Source organism: Theobroma cacao, chromosome 3 (assembly GCF_053813885.1).
Source record: "Theobroma cacao isolate CCN51 chromosome 3, ASM5381388v1, whole genome shotgun sequence".
Classification (NCBI taxonomy): Eukaryota; Viridiplantae; Streptophyta; class Magnoliopsida; order Malvales; family Malvaceae; genus Theobroma; species Theobroma cacao.
Genome location: NC_142641.1, coordinates 1,375,930 through 1,391,577, shown reverse-complemented (window position 1 = coordinate 1,391,577; position 15,648 = coordinate 1,375,930). Strand labels below are relative to the sequence as shown.

The following is a 15,648-nucleotide window of genomic DNA, read 5'->3' as shown; positions in this document are numbered from 1 at the left end:
TTTAATCGAATCTTAGCTTAAGCTTGAACAAATCTCAAGAGAAGCGATGCGAATGCAAAGAGAACTACAACGGTTCAAGGTCATCATCTCTCTCTCTTTTATAATTCATCGTCTTTATCTTTGAAGAATAGTGAAGTCTTTGAGTAAATTGCAACAATAGTTTATGTTCATTTCTATTTATAAACTTAAAAATTCGATTATTTTATATGTGATTTTTTAAATTTTATTTCAAGTATATCTATCTATCTATCAACATGTCTTAAAATAATAACAAAATCGTCAACTTGTTACTTGCTTTGTCAGCACATACTTAGAGTTTCTCTTTGCTTTTCTTTGACTTAAAAGAAGGAAAACAACAACTTAATAGAAGAATATTAGAAAATCAATATTGATGCCCCACTTAAGATTCTTTTCACGCACTGATCACCTTTAGCCAAGTGATCACACATTTTAGTGAAAAAGTGAAAGGCCTCCACTTATTTTTTAAGATCAATTAGTATTTGTTTACTAAAACCATTTGCAAATTGCAGATAATAAAAAAATTTGACACTACACACATCTACCTGTCACTTCTAAACTATTATTATTGTCCCCTTCACCCCCTTTCTTTTCTTTTCTCTGAAATTGTTTTTACTACTTTTATGCTTCTTTTTTTTATTTTTTTTATAGCTGCAAGCACTCCGAGTTTTGATACGTGCAACTTTTGAGTGGCTCTAATTGGAGTGTGGGAGTAGACGAAATTGACCAGTAGACTTAAACGTATTTTTGGGGTGTGTGCAATTATAATAATTGCAATTTCTGCTATGCCTACCGGCCATCGCCATTAGCTTGGTTAGGACTGAAGAACTCAGAAAGAAGACTCGTTTTACTTATCCCGGTAAGTTGAGTATTTTTATAACTTCATTATAGGAAATTCCACATATATATACTTATTATTAGGTGCAAATTAGCTAGCTTGGGAATCAAATTTAATTTTCGTTTTTCTTTTTTGTTTTGACAGATGGAAGTCAATAATTTTTGTTCGAGCGCAATTGTTGCTCAAGTTCTTAACGGAAAAGATAATTATGAAAACTGGAAAGCTTGCGTAAAAAACTATTTGTGGGTTCGAGATCTATGGGACGTCGTGGAACAAACCTCAGAACCTCCTCAACAGGAAGATAAGGCTGAATTCAAGGCTTGGAGTAAGAGGAATGTGGCTGCTTTGCATGCTATTCAAATTTCATGTGATGCGATCATGCTTTCTCATATTAGAAACATGACTACGGCTAAAGATGCTTGGAACACGTTGGCCCAAATGTGCCAATTGCCTGTGAAAGAAGAGTCACCAGGTCTCTCTCTAGATCTCTTCATTTTTCTGAACTATTATAGTGAGTCCCTAACATATGACATGTTTATTAAATAAATTAAATAATGATAAAGATGAATTAACTATATCATGTTAAAATTATGATATAACAATACGATTAACTTGTTTAAACATAATTAGTAGATTAATTTATATATTTTAAATATTAATATATAAATAAATTTAAAATTAGTTAAATGTATACGTTGAGTTGTGTGAATTAACTTATTCAAACACATCATAATTGGTCATATATGGATTATATGAGTCAAAGCATACTAGACAAGAAAATTAATTTTCATATTATAACTATGTTGGAGTCATTATACAAAATCTAAACTTGTTCAACCTAATAAATTACCAGTTTTTAGCATACTACTTTATTAACAGCATTGTGCGGTGGCAGTGGCCAGATTTATTGATCGCACTCATATGTTGGAGCTCCTCAAGGCTGTTAAGGAACATGCTTTGGAATCCACAAAGAGTGTTTTGACGTCCCACACGCATTTAGCCAATGCCGTAATTGGCGACTCCAGTTTCACGACCTTTCATTTCGCAATCTTCGATGGTCAATTGGATATGATTGACGAATTTCTAAGCACAATGTCAGAGGAACACCTCAAAATGCTAGATCGCCACGGTCGCACAGTTCTTCACCATGCCGCCATGACTGAAAACACCAAGATTGCCCAAAGCTTGATCAGAAAGAGCAGGGAATTACTTACTTTTTTGGATAACAGAGGATATATTCCACTTAATGCTGCATGTTTGGGAGGCCATAAAGATATGACTCACTATCTATATAACATGACTACACGAGAAGTTCTACTCTCACCAGAAAATGAATGTCAGGCAGCATTGTTTGTCTGTCAATGTATTAATAACAAATGGTTTGGTAAGAGTGACATATATCGGTTGTAAACACTAAAACAATTCTTTCTTTAATACATCTTGTCACGGGGTATAATTTTTTCTATATCATTCCTTCATCAGATGTTTCCTTGGATCTGCTTCGTCGTCGTCCAGAGTTAGTATTTGCTAAAAGCAGAAGTCGAAGGAATGCTGTCTCAGTATTATCGTGTCAACCTTCTGCATTCCCTAGCGGCAGTGGGTTCTCATTTTGGCAACGCTGGATCTACTCTTGTTAGTATCACTTCTCTCTCTCATCAAATTAAATTTCAATTCAATGTCTCTAACAATTAAGGTAATCTTTTTACAAATTATATTTCACAAAAAATTAATAAATAAGTAAAAAATTATTATTTATTCTTTTCTTTTCCCATCCCATAATTTTAATTCTAGAAAGAAGTAACTATAATTATTCATATAGTTTTCTTATTCATACTGATCAATATGTCAATATAAATAAAAATAAAAAAAATTACAAGTTTCAACTAATTAAATGTACAAATTAAAGAAAAAAAATGAAAAAAAACTAAACACAAAAAAAAAGGAGAATGTAAAAAATGGTTAAAGAATAAATAAGTTTGCACTTAAAAAAATAGTGGTGTATGTATAATACATTATAGTATAATTTAATAACAATATGTCATTGTTTTTGTAGGTTTAAAGGTAAAAGGACCCAAGCCTTTGTCTAGTGAAGACGATGTTCATATAAATATTTACGAACCACAAGATCAAAAGAAAAAGAAAAATTTCATGACGCAAGGTATTTTCTACTTCATGATTTTGAATTACAACACACTTCATTCCTTGACAACATTTGGTTTTCTGATAATAAAGAAATTCTTCTGTTATTGTAGGAATCAAGCAAATATATGATTTAAAGGCGACCCATATCTATGCCCATGAGCTTCTGCTTTTGATGTCCAAGACGATAGCTGCTTCTGATGTTGCACAATTTGATCAAAGTTCAGTGCATCAAGCAATGCTCAACGCTGCTCAGCTGGGGGTGACGGAGTTTATTGTCGAAGTCATCAAACCTAATATAGACTTATTGATGGTTTTGGACGAGGAGCGAAGAAACATATTCCAAATTGCAGTTGCACATCGACAAGAAAAAGTGTTTAGCCTCATATATGGGCTTGATGCTATCAAGTATCCTTTAATTGCTTACACTGATAGGGACTACAATAATATGTTACATTTGGCAGGCCAACTATCACCCCAATCTCAGGTTAAGCTTCAACAAATCTCAGGTGCAGCTCTGCAAATGCAAAGAGAACTACAGTGGTTCAAGGTCAGCATCTCTCTCTCTTTTATAATTCTTGAACTTTGTCTTTGAAGAATAGTCAAATCTCTGAGTAAATTGCACCATCAGTTTGTGTTCATTTCTATTTATATCTTAAATAATTTGATTATTTTATATGTAATTTCTTGAATTTGTTTCAAATATATCTATCTATTAACATGTCTTAAAATAATAATAATAATATTATTATTATTATTATCTCTTGAAACTAAATAGACATACACATCAGAAATAAATTTTGAATAAATTCAAAAAATCATAAATAAAAATAGAACACACACAGAAATTCCGAGTCTCTTAATTAACACCAATACATTGAAGCTTGCACTTTCGAAATTCTCCAATGCACACAGAAATTCGGATTTGCTCAAAATTAGTTCTTATCTTGTGCTAAAAAAATTGCCGTTTTGCATCTTTCTCGCTTTCATTTCTTTCTATACTTGTCCGATTGATTACTTCAACTGTTGGCTGCTTTTCTTTGCTTTTCTTTGAATTAAAAGAAGAAAAACAACATATTAATAGAATAATATTTGAAAATATAAATGAAAAACAAACCCAATAACCCTTTTTTTTTTTTTGCTGATATTGAATGAAATACTTATATTTCACTTGTGAGTTTTGACGCTATTTAATATGTATGCAATAAAAAACTTTACAAACACTTGTTGGGGTAAAATGATAAATAATTACTAAAAATGTTACAAAAATTAGTGAAAATAATACTTCAATGATTTTTAAAAATGTGCTTTTAAAATCTGACCTTATCTATCTATTTAATTTTATTTTTAGTAAGAAATAATAAAAGAATAAAAAATGGAATATTGAAAATAGAACTTATAATAAAAATTATTACATTTTTCTTTGTTTTTTTCTCTTCCTCTCAATTTTCATATCTCCTTCAACCTAGTGCACACAATCGATTTGGCTTTTTCGGCAACGGTGGAGCTAGCTAAGGCCAAATCTGAGAGCCATGTCGCACTCCTCTTTTTATCTTTTAGGTTCCGTTTAGTAAGGATGAAAATTTTTTCTGAAAATTTTTTTTATCACTGGCTTCTTAATTCCTATTTAGGCTATGTAGAAGTATGTAGAAAAACCCAAAAGTGAGTCTCAACAAAAACATTTGACAGGATACCTCACCTACTTAGCTTCTTACTTAAATATTTGATATTCATTTTATAGTCAAATTATCAATTTGACACATAAAAAAATTTACAGTTAAGTACTCTAACCTTCATTCTATTTAACAGATCACACCTTAACTAACTGTATTAATTGAAAATGTGATGTACCTTGAACAGTGAATGACAAACCTACTTTTAAACTTGGAAAATTTTAATTGCTTCTTTGTTTCAAATTTATTTCTTTTACCAAACTTTTTAAATCTTAAAGCTCATTTTTTTTGGAGTTATTTTCAAATAAAAAACTTATGTTATCTTGTTGGCACAATGTTTCTTAGAAACCTTCCAAGGATTATTACATCAATTTTATTGAGTGATATTATGGGAATTACATTCTCACGTGTTATTTTAACATGAACGTACTTTATTATTTTCTTCTAACAAAAAATTACCAAAATTTTGGAAGAAATAAATTTCATTTAATGTTTGAGTTCAAAAAATAAATATTAGCAGAATAAAATTCTTCGACTTTCTTTTAGCTTGATAATGAAAATATGTCTTCACTTACATTTTTGTCAAAATTTGATTTCTTAAGAAAAAAAATGTTAGAGGTCCAAAACATATCTCCAAACAAAAGCTTTAGGCAAGTAAAGCACTTTGAAAATTTTATTTCTCAAAACCAATTTTTCTTTGAATATCAATTTGGGTTTCCTCTTGGTTCATTTTGTATTAAAATTAGTACATATGATTCGTTTGTAACTAAAGTTCCCTTTGGTTGATTTTTTTATTTTATTTTTTTGCTTTTTTTTAAAATGACTAGAGAAAAAAAAGTAAAAAATAAAAATAAATAGAAAATCCAAGGCAAATAATAAAAAGCAAAAATTAACCGTATTTATCAAACAAAGCCTAAACTAATGAGTTTATGTATTAAATATTAATTTTAATCTAGCCTAGATTTGGATAAAACAAAATTAACAAAATTAGGAGGTACCTTATCTATCAACATCTCTAGCTAACACATTATATGGTCAAGTTCTAGGACTGTAGAGGGAAAAAATTGAAATGATTATATGAAATTGACTGTTTTATTAAAAGTTTTTACAATTTATTACAAATTATTTAACTATCTGTCTCTGTATAATCTGTTGCATGTATTAGCTCCAATACGTGAATCGAAGTTCATGATACAATGGAGTCATAATAGTTAAAGTTTATTGAAAAATTTTAAAATGAAATGACTAAATTTAAGTTGTTACCATATAAATTGCCTAATGTTTTCATAATTTTTAATTTTATTTATGATCTAAATGCTCAATTTTTTCATTCACGATCTGTTGAATTTGTTTCAAACTATGTTAACATATCATTAAAATATGAAAAATATGGACAAAATTTGGCATGTGACACTTATATGAACATACATGTAACAAATTTTGTCCATAAACTTCTATCGGCAAGTTGATAAATAGATATATTTGAAACAAATTCTAAAGGTTATGAATAAAAAAAATTACATTTTTTAGATTATGAAAGAAATGAAATGTCATGAAAAAGTCATGAATGAATGAATTATAGAATTTACTCAAGCATGTAATGTTCGGTGAAGAAATAGACACTAAAACGAAAAAAACCTGAGAAATCTTTTGGCTTTAATTTATAACTATTTTCTTTTCATTAAAGCCATATTATGCTATAATCTTTCTCAATCGCAAAAGGATAAAAAATGTCATCTAAGTTTTATTGGTTGTATGAATTATGAACACAGGAGGTGGAAGGCATTATACCACCTATGCTTAAACAACATACAAACAAAGAAGGAGAAACTCCTTATGAAGCATTTGATCGAAGCCATGCGAATTTGGTGAAAGAAGGGGAGAAATGGATGAAGGATATAGCGCAAACCTCTACAATTGTTGGCACTCTTATCATCACCATTATGTTTGCTGCTCTTTTTACTGTTCCTGGAGGTCCTGATCAGGATACTGGTGTTCCCTTACTCTTAACAAAAAAACTTTTTAAGATATTCATAATATCGGATTCTATTTCTCTCTTTGCTTCGACCACTTCGGTGTTGATATTTGTTGGCATCCTCACATCGCGATATACAGCACCTGATTTCCTCAAATCCTTGCCCAACAAATTGATCATCGGACTTTCCTCGCTCTTCATTTCTATTGTAGCAATGATGGTATCTTTCTCCTCAACTGTCATTATCATGGTAAAGGGCCAATTAGAGATTGTTATTCCGATCGTTTTGCTGGCTGGCATACCAATCGGTCTCTTTGTGTGGTTGCAGTTTCCACTTCTTGTGAAGATTTTTATCTCAACTTATGGACCAGGGATCTTTGATAGGAAAATGAAGCAATGGCTCTAGTTAATTATAGGTATATTTATGTTTTCCAAAAGGAGGGGTCGAATTGTAATTGTGTTGAAAATGGAAGATTGATTTGCAATACGGCGTGTAACTTCTTTCTTGTGTTTCTACCTTTTGCGTGTAACTCTTCTCTCGTGTTTCTGCCTTCAGCGTGTAATACATGTGTTTCCTTTTATTGTGCTATTTTATTCCTTCTGTTTAGCAAGTGGTTTGCCTCATTTATTGTAATGGTAATACGACCTATTTTCTTTTGTTTCGCAAATACACTAGACAAGTGTGTAGGGTCCACTAGTTTATTTCCTTTGTAATTTTGCTCGTATTTAATTCCAGCTATTTGTCATTATACTTGTTAGAAAAATATTCCTTTCCTTTTTCCCTGTGTTTTTTCTTCTTCTATTTTTCATCTGTTCACCATTCTTGAATCTTTAAAAGTTTAAGTTTCTTTTCAAATTCAATATGGTATTAGAGTACTTAAATGGTCTTAAAGGACTTTAGGGAAAGTTTTTTTTTTTTGTTTTGAGTGTTTGTTCTACGAACCAATTTTTCGATAGAAATATGGTTAGGATAGTCTTGAATTGTGATTTAATTAGGATTACTTAATTCTAATTAAATTAGTATATCTTATTAAATTAGTCTTTAAATCTAGTTAAACTAGAATAACAAATCCTAATTGTATTAGGATAAGATTATTGTATTTTACACTATTAAATGACCCTATGGGGTTAAAGAATAGTCATCACCTAGAATTAGAGAGAGTAATTTGGGTGTACGTGGGATAAAGATTGCGAGTTTGAGATTGTTCTTGTAATCTCTTGATTTTTCTCTCAGTGAATTTTTCTCTATTGCTGTGCTAGTGGACGTAAGTCATCAAAAGATCAAACCACGTAAATTCTTATGTTTTTGTGGGTGTACTTGATTTTTTTCTTTCTTTCTTTGTTCTATTGATTGGGTAAGATCTTGGGCAATTCTTTAGAGACAATTCCATAATTTTCATAACAAATATCAACAAAATGTTGCTCTTTTCCGTCGAGAAATGGTGCTTATTCATAGCGTTGATAGCTTGTTAAATCCTTTTATAATTTGGCAAAAGTCAATTGATATGGATAAGATATTTTATTTTCTTTCTTGTTTTCTTATGGTGGTTGGCGATTTTATAGTAATGATTATAATACCATAATTTTATAGTAATGCTCTCCCCACTGAAGAACTGAGGAAGGGTACTCATTTTATTTATCCCTGTAAGTTAACTATTTTAATAACTTCATTATATGAAATTCCACATATGTATACTAATTCTTAGGTGCAAATTAGGTAGCTTGGGAATCAAATTTAATCTTCTTCTATTTTTGTTTTCGACAGATGGAGGCCAATAATGTTTGTTCGAGTGCAATTGTTGGTCAAGTTCTTATTGGAGCATATAATTATGAAAACTGGAAAGCTTGCGTACAAAACCATTTGAGCAGAAATCTTTTGTCTTGTGAGATTCCATCATCTCTTGGAAACCTTTTGAGGCTGGAAAGGTTGAATCTCTCTTTCAACCGACTTCAAGGAGAAGTTCCCTCTTCACTTGGAAAGCTGACTAGCCTCAACATGCTAAACCTGTCTAATAATCATCTCCAGGGAGCACTTCCTTTTACCTTTTCAGGATTCCCACTTAGTTCTTTCTCGGGTAATGACAAGCTCTGCGGCCCACCATTATCATCGTGCATAGATTTAACGGGTCATGAAAAGAACAAACTGTCCAACACTGTAGTTATTTGTATTATACTGGCCATTGTTTTCACTTCTGCAGTTATATATTTGGTGCTGATTTGCATCATGTTAAGAATCTGGTGCAACTGGAGAAAAGTTTCGATTTCCAATTCAGAAGGAGCCGGGATTGAACAAAAAAGAGAAGAAGAGAAATGGGTGTGTGGAGATGAGAAGAAAAGGAAAGGGGAGTACTGGAGAGTGAATTCCATGGCATTGGTTCCTTCACAGAAGGAGCACATCTCTTCATCATGCATTTTTCACGTTAAAATGGATACTCAAAACCATGGAAAATAACTTGGTATAGAGAGATATTGTTATTTCATGCTTCAAATCTTGTCAGCTTTTCATTGTAATTTGTACAATTCTGTCTCTCTTTTACTCTCTATTTTTTCAGTCAAAAATTTACTTGATGCATGTGTTGTAATGGCTTCAAAGCTCACAAAATTCAGTGTGTACAGAAACTTCATCTTTACTCTTTCAGAGGCCAAGATCAGACTCTTGAATCCCTAACATTTGTTCATAGCAGCAAATTTAGACATTTTCTCTTATCTATTCAAAAGGTTCTGATGCTCTCATTCTCATGAAGGGTTGTAGGCTTGGCTTCAATTATAAGATTGGGAGTCCACGTTGAGAGGATTTGGACTTCACCCTTGCATCAATTATCATATGGCCTCATTATATATCTATTACGTGGATAGAAAATGTCGTTGATTTTAGATCTCTTAACAATTAATTTTTCATTAAAATTAATTTCCTTCAATACAAATTGATTTAGATAAAGAATAAATTTTTTTTTTACGTAAAAGTCAAATAATTTATTGATTATTATATTATTTAAATCTAAAAATTTTGATAAAAAATGGGCATGACAACTTGAGAAAATAGACTAAAACTTTCCATTGAAATGAAACATATAAGTCAAATGCAACTTAGAAATTTGCAATCCAAGCAATTTATTAGCCATTGTATTCTCTGAACTTGGACAGGAGCAAGCACCCATGATTCCCTGATAGAAAAGGAGGAGTTCAAAGTAAAACATTTTTCTTTTGATTATAAGAACTTGAGATGTTTGCTACATGGAGTCCTTTTCACAAGCCCAAGCTGCCGCCACGACGTCACCCACTCAAACTACAAATTTATTTGTGAGGCCAATTTTATTTCGTAAGAGCATAATATTTTTAAAAAATCTTCAAATTATTTAAAAATTTTAAATAAATTTATATATTTTTATTAAGATTAATTAAGTTTTTATATTTTTAATTAAAATATTATTTATTATTATATATTACTTGATGTTAACATAACATGTTAACATGTCATAATTAATAATAATATAAAATATTATAATATTATAATTAATTATAAATGATATGTCAATTTGATATGATAATATATTAATTTAAAAATATCAACGTTAATATTTAAGTTAAGATTTGAAATTAACGACAAGTCTTAAACAAATTTATGTTAATTATGATAATATTATAATATATTAATTTAAAAATATCATAATATATTAATTATGATAATATAATTAAGATTCAAATTTATTTGGACTGCCTTATCCAAGTTCCAAATTCTTTTGTCTGTGAGAATCTCCAAATAGTTACTTAAAATGAAATCAGCCTCAGTTTGCCATTCATAGACTTTTCATTTTATGCCTGAATGAAGATAATAAATTTACCAATTATATAGGTAATAGAACATAGTATTTTTTGTGATAAACACAAAAAATGAAATAAAATAGATTTTATGTCTAATATAAAAATATATACATGGAGGAGTTGTAACATGTACCAATTTATTGCCAATGTTTAGACCTAAAACCTTTTGTCCACAATATTGCGAGTACTAATTTTTCTAACCCATTGTAATGACGGGCCTCTTGAGTAAAGACCAACAACCATTCTTGAGCTCACTTAGGGAGCTCACTTAGTGAATTCCATGGCATTTTTAGTGGTGGAGATCATTTTAGTTTTAAGTTTATATCAGGTAAATTTGTGAGGAAATTGTGAAAAATAATTCTCTTTATAAGTTCAATTTAAAAATATCTTTTATTATAATTTTTATTATTTTTAGTCAATTTTGACATGACTTGACAACATTGCCTTTTAAATAATTTCAGACAAATTAAAATAGTTTCGGTTTTCTCTATCTCGCCATATAGACAAAATTTTTAAAATTAAATCTTAATTTCTCTCTCTTGTTAAATACTATCTATTTCGTCATTCAGTTCTTTCTCGCCATCCCAAAGAGTAAAAATAATATCAAGGTATATGTTTTAGATTTTTGGATTTATTAGTTTATTCATATAATTTCAAAGTTGAGAGGTTGAGTTTGAAATTAATTAGACATATCTGTAAATTAAAACACTATATGATTTTGACAACTTAAATCTGATTGCAAGCAGACAAACCAATTAGTTATTAGGTATTGCATTACTAGTTTTTAACCATTGTGTTACTGATTTTTAGGTATTGCGAGATTGATTTTTAAGTAATGCCTAAACCACACAATACCTAAAAATTAGTTATGCAATGTCTTACAAACTAGTCACACAATGTCATATCAATCAGTTACGCAATATTTAAAAATCAATCATGCAATACCTAAAAATTAGTAATGTAATACTTAAAAACTAATCACGCAACTCCCAAAAATCAAATACGCAATGCCAAAAAACCATTAAAACTACTGAACTTCATTTAACAAAATCAATAACTTCAAACAATACACTATATTCCATTTAACAACATAATCAATAAATATGCCTACTTAATCAAAAATGCTCAAAATGCTTAAAGGTTTTTCTTCATGTATCAAAAGCCACTCCAAAATACTTAAAAACGCTCAAAACCCTCAAAAGTTTTTCTTTGTGTATCAAAAATCACTCTAAAATGCTCAAAATACTTAAAGGTTTTTCTTTTTGGCAAGGAATGCTCTAGAGATAAATGGCATGATTTGGTGAAAAAAGATCAACGGATATGAGTCGGTTTGAAGCGTGAATCTAAACATATGAATCGGTTTAATTAAGGGTAATTTTATTCAAAATTAATTTCTCTTAACTAAAAATAGTTAAAATTATAAAAAGAGCTATTTTCAAAAATATCTTATGCATAAGGAATATTTTTGAAAAAAACCCTAAATTTTTTGGTCTACATACAAAGATTTGCACATTTCAATCTGTGCCCAAATCTTCATTCCTTGTGCTTGTCATCCTAGCCGTTTATGACCATTTTCAAACAACATTTTTGCTTCTAAACAACAAACAACAATACCCTTATGACTAATTGCTATTAATTCAATTGGTGAATAGAAAGTATCTTGTGTGTAGGGATCGGGGTGTTTTTTGGAGTATCCTGTTCTTACCAAAGCTATTGTTTGGATTCTGTTCATGCTGATTTTTTGGGCTTGAGATGTTTTTTTGTAAGTGAGAGTTGTTTTTTCATAGAAAGTACGATGATCTCTTAGGAGGGGACTTTGAAATATTATTTTCGAATTAAAAAATTACAGGATAAAATCATCTTATTCTGGAAATAATTGTTCTCATTAATGAATATATTTTAATTTTTTTAAAAAAAAATTCAATTGGTGAATAGATAAATCCAAAATTTTTTTCATTTTTCCATTTCTTGGTGGATTCTCTTCCAATACTAGTTTTTTAGGTAATTAAGCACAATGAATCCTCTTCTTTAATGCAAAACACATGGAAAAATTGCCTTTTGCCCCACCATCAATTACTTTAATCCACTTACCAAAAATAGAAGCATTCCTTCGAATATTCCTTCCTGGCAAGGGACCAACAAGAAAGGGTTTTCTTATTTTCTTCTTTTTGGTACATTAAAACAGGTCAAACAAGAGAAGAAAATTGAAATATTTTTTAGAAGTAAGTTTCTATGTAGTGCATGCCACTTCAAGGCCCATCGGCCTATGTGGTTATGGATTTTCATAAAACTTTATTATATAGAAAGATAGTGTAGATATTATCTGCCCCATAATAATCTCCTAGATAATATCTCATGATTAAAATTTTGAGATTTTAATTTACAAGTCTTGGATTCAAATCTTAAAAAATTCGAATAACTTTTGATAATTAAATAAATTAATATAAAATTTCTTGATTAATTTGTAACAATTAAACTAACGTAAAATAGTCTTCAAGTATGTAAGACTGGCTACACACCTAGTAAATATAGAACCAATCGTCTTTTTTTAGGCGCTTCAATTCATATTGACGTAATTATGCCAAAAAATCTTTAAGTAACAATATTATTATTTGTAGACTTATTGTACAGTTCACGTCTTGACGTGAGTAAGTAAGGAATGATAGTTCAATAGAAAATAGAATGACTATTTTTATGAAAATAGAATAAGATAAAAATAATCATTATGTAATTTGGTTCATGGAATAGAATAAGGTAAGAATTGTTATTATGATTTATTTTCATATTTGATTTGTAAAAATAGCTTTAGAATAGTAAAAGAATAGGAGATAAAAAGATAAAAATATATTTTTATTATAATATATCATTTTTAATTTAAATATTTATTTTTATGATTTATTGAAAATATTAATAATTTTTATTTAAAACTTAAATATGATCACTTATTTTATTTTTTAAAATTTAAAATATTTTTTTAAAAAGTTTTTCTATTTTAGTATTTTCAATTTTTTTCTTTTTTTTTTTAGTTGGTAGGCCACCGATAATGTGACTAGCATAATGGAGTGTTGATCTGACACTCTCAGTGGTTGGATTTGACCAGATACAATTATGGACGCTAGATTCAGCACTGTCTCGATCCGATCTAGCCGTGGAGCACTTTCTCATTGCCAACACCAAGGCTACCTTCGCCATTGTCACCCTTCGCCACCCTCCAGTGGTGGAGGGAATTTCGAGACAGAAGGAGAGAGGCAAAAGATAGGTAGAGAGAGAAATAGAAATGTGAAAAATAAAAAAAATTTTGTATTTTACAAATGATAATTTTTAAATTTATTTAAAGATAATTTTATGATTCCTTCACATTCAAAATAACCAGTACTGAATCCCTTTTGGTATTGACTATTCACCATTATTCGGGAATGAACATTTCGTGACGTAAACAAATTTTTAAAGAGATCTTAGAAGGGGTATTCCATTCCTCCTTAGCAAACATACCCTTTTAGAATTAATAATATAATCAACAGACTTAATTGTACCATTCACATCTTGACCTGAGTGTAGACACTATCTATTTTATCTTTTATTTTTGTATTTTTATTTTTTATCTATCTCTTATTTGATGTTATCTATCTTTAAGAATTGATTATTACTATCATAATTTAATTTTATTTACTTACTATTATAATTTGAGCTTAATTTAGCTTTTATTCTCATTTTTATATAAACTGACTTTCACTAATGTCATGGGCCAATGTCTGATCCGAAATTGAAAAAATTGAGCTTTTGGGTCTTTGGCAGCTTTGGGCACATTGATGGCCCAATATCAAAAACCAGTCCAATAAAACTAATACAATTGAGAATTGATCAAAATAATTAAAATAGATTAAAACATTAATCATGATTAAATTCCAAACGAAATTTGAATGCTCCAAAAACAGATAAAATAAATAAAACATAAAAAAGAGGGGAAAATAGCTGGACGACTGGCAGGGTGTGGTACACTGTGCCAGATGCGGGTTACCCTGCCAGGTGCAGTACACTTTGCCAGACACGAAAAAATCGGGTATAAAAAATCCATTGTGGCAACCAAAGAAAAAGAAAAAACGGTAGCAAAAAAATAAAAAAACCCCTAGCTTTCTAGCAACCATTTTACCCTAGCCACAATAGAAAAAAAATAAATAAAATAAAAAAATCAGTCAAAAATATACAAGGAAAAATGAGAGAAGCAAAAGGTTTGTTTTAGAGTTTTTTGGTTTGGGTTTTTTTAAGGGTAGATTTTGATTTTTGGGAGGGATTTTTGGCTTGGGTGACTGGCGGTTTAAAAGAGGGAGAAGTCTTTTTTTTAGGAACAACTGGCGACAAAAGCAAAGGCTCCATTTAAGAGTGCCGCCGGTTAGGAATAGAGAGCTTTAAAAGGGTGTCACCATTTGGTAGAGACAAAAGGGTTCGGCATCGGAGTAAGAGAGAAACAGAGAGTCGAATCGGTGATAAAGGAGAGGGAGAGAGAGAAGATCAACTAGGGAGAGGAAAGGTATCATTTTGTTGGGAGATTAGAAAGAAGGAAAAGAGAGTCCAGCGGCTTGAGAGATGAAGTGAGTTTAAAAAGAGAGAAAAGTGAATAAGAGAAAGGAAGGCTCTAGGGTTTAAAGGGTTATAAAACGACACCGTTTTGATCTACCAAGGCCTCCTTCCCATTGCCAAACGACGCCGTTGTTGTTGCTTGGAAGCTGTCACACTAAGCTCCAAATTGTTCCACTCCAAGGCAGGCCAGGGTCCGGCTGTAGTTTGGGCTAACTAAGGCCAATCAGGTAAAAAAAACTTTATTTTTGCATCAATCTGTGATGGATTTGGATTGGTTGTTTGGTTGTTTGGGAGCTAGCTCACTTTCTTTGATTAAGCTTTATTATTTGACTATATAAAATAAATTTAAAATGCTTTGGGCATAATATTTAAAATCCTTTTAATAATATTTTAGAAGATTAAATTAACAAAAAAAATGTGAAATAATAATGTTAATAGTAAAAGATAGTAAAAAAATGTTTTAAATAATATTTTTTAGTCATAAAAAAGAATTAGGATTTAGAAGAATATACATGTTTACAAATATATAAAATAAATAAATAAATAGTAGGAAAAATGTAGTAATAGATTTAGTCTAGTGTAAAAATAAAATGAATGAGAAGAAC

At 30.1% G+C, this 15,648-nt stretch overlaps 2 protein-coding genes across 2 annotated transcripts; both read left to right on the top strand.

The window, feature by feature from the left end:
• Nucleotides 1-719: 719 nt before the first annotated feature.
• Nucleotides 720-7,232, top strand: LOC148763432 (uncharacterized). Its single transcript, XM_088804329.1, has 7 exons — nucleotides 720-877; nucleotides 1,001-1,328; nucleotides 1,752-2,240; nucleotides 2,339-2,488; nucleotides 2,910-3,014; nucleotides 3,109-3,545; nucleotides 6,441-7,232. Exons 2-7 carry the CDS (start codon nucleotides 1,001-1,003, stop codon nucleotides 7,047-7,049), a joined length of 2,118 nt encoding a protein of 705 aa, XP_088660455.1. The 5' UTR covers nucleotides 720-877; the 3' UTR covers nucleotides 7,050-7,232.
• Nucleotides 7,233-8,393: 1,161 nt separating this feature from the next.
• LOC148763431 (uncharacterized) lies at nucleotides 8,394-9,273 on the top strand. Its single transcript, XM_088804875.1, has one exon. The coding sequence runs from the start codon at nucleotides 8,409-8,411 to the stop codon at nucleotides 9,093-9,095; it is 687 nt and encodes a 228-aa protein (XP_088661001.1). The 5' UTR covers nucleotides 8,394-8,408; the 3' UTR covers nucleotides 9,096-9,273.
• The last annotated feature ends 6,375 nt before the right edge of the window (nucleotides 9,274-15,648 follow it).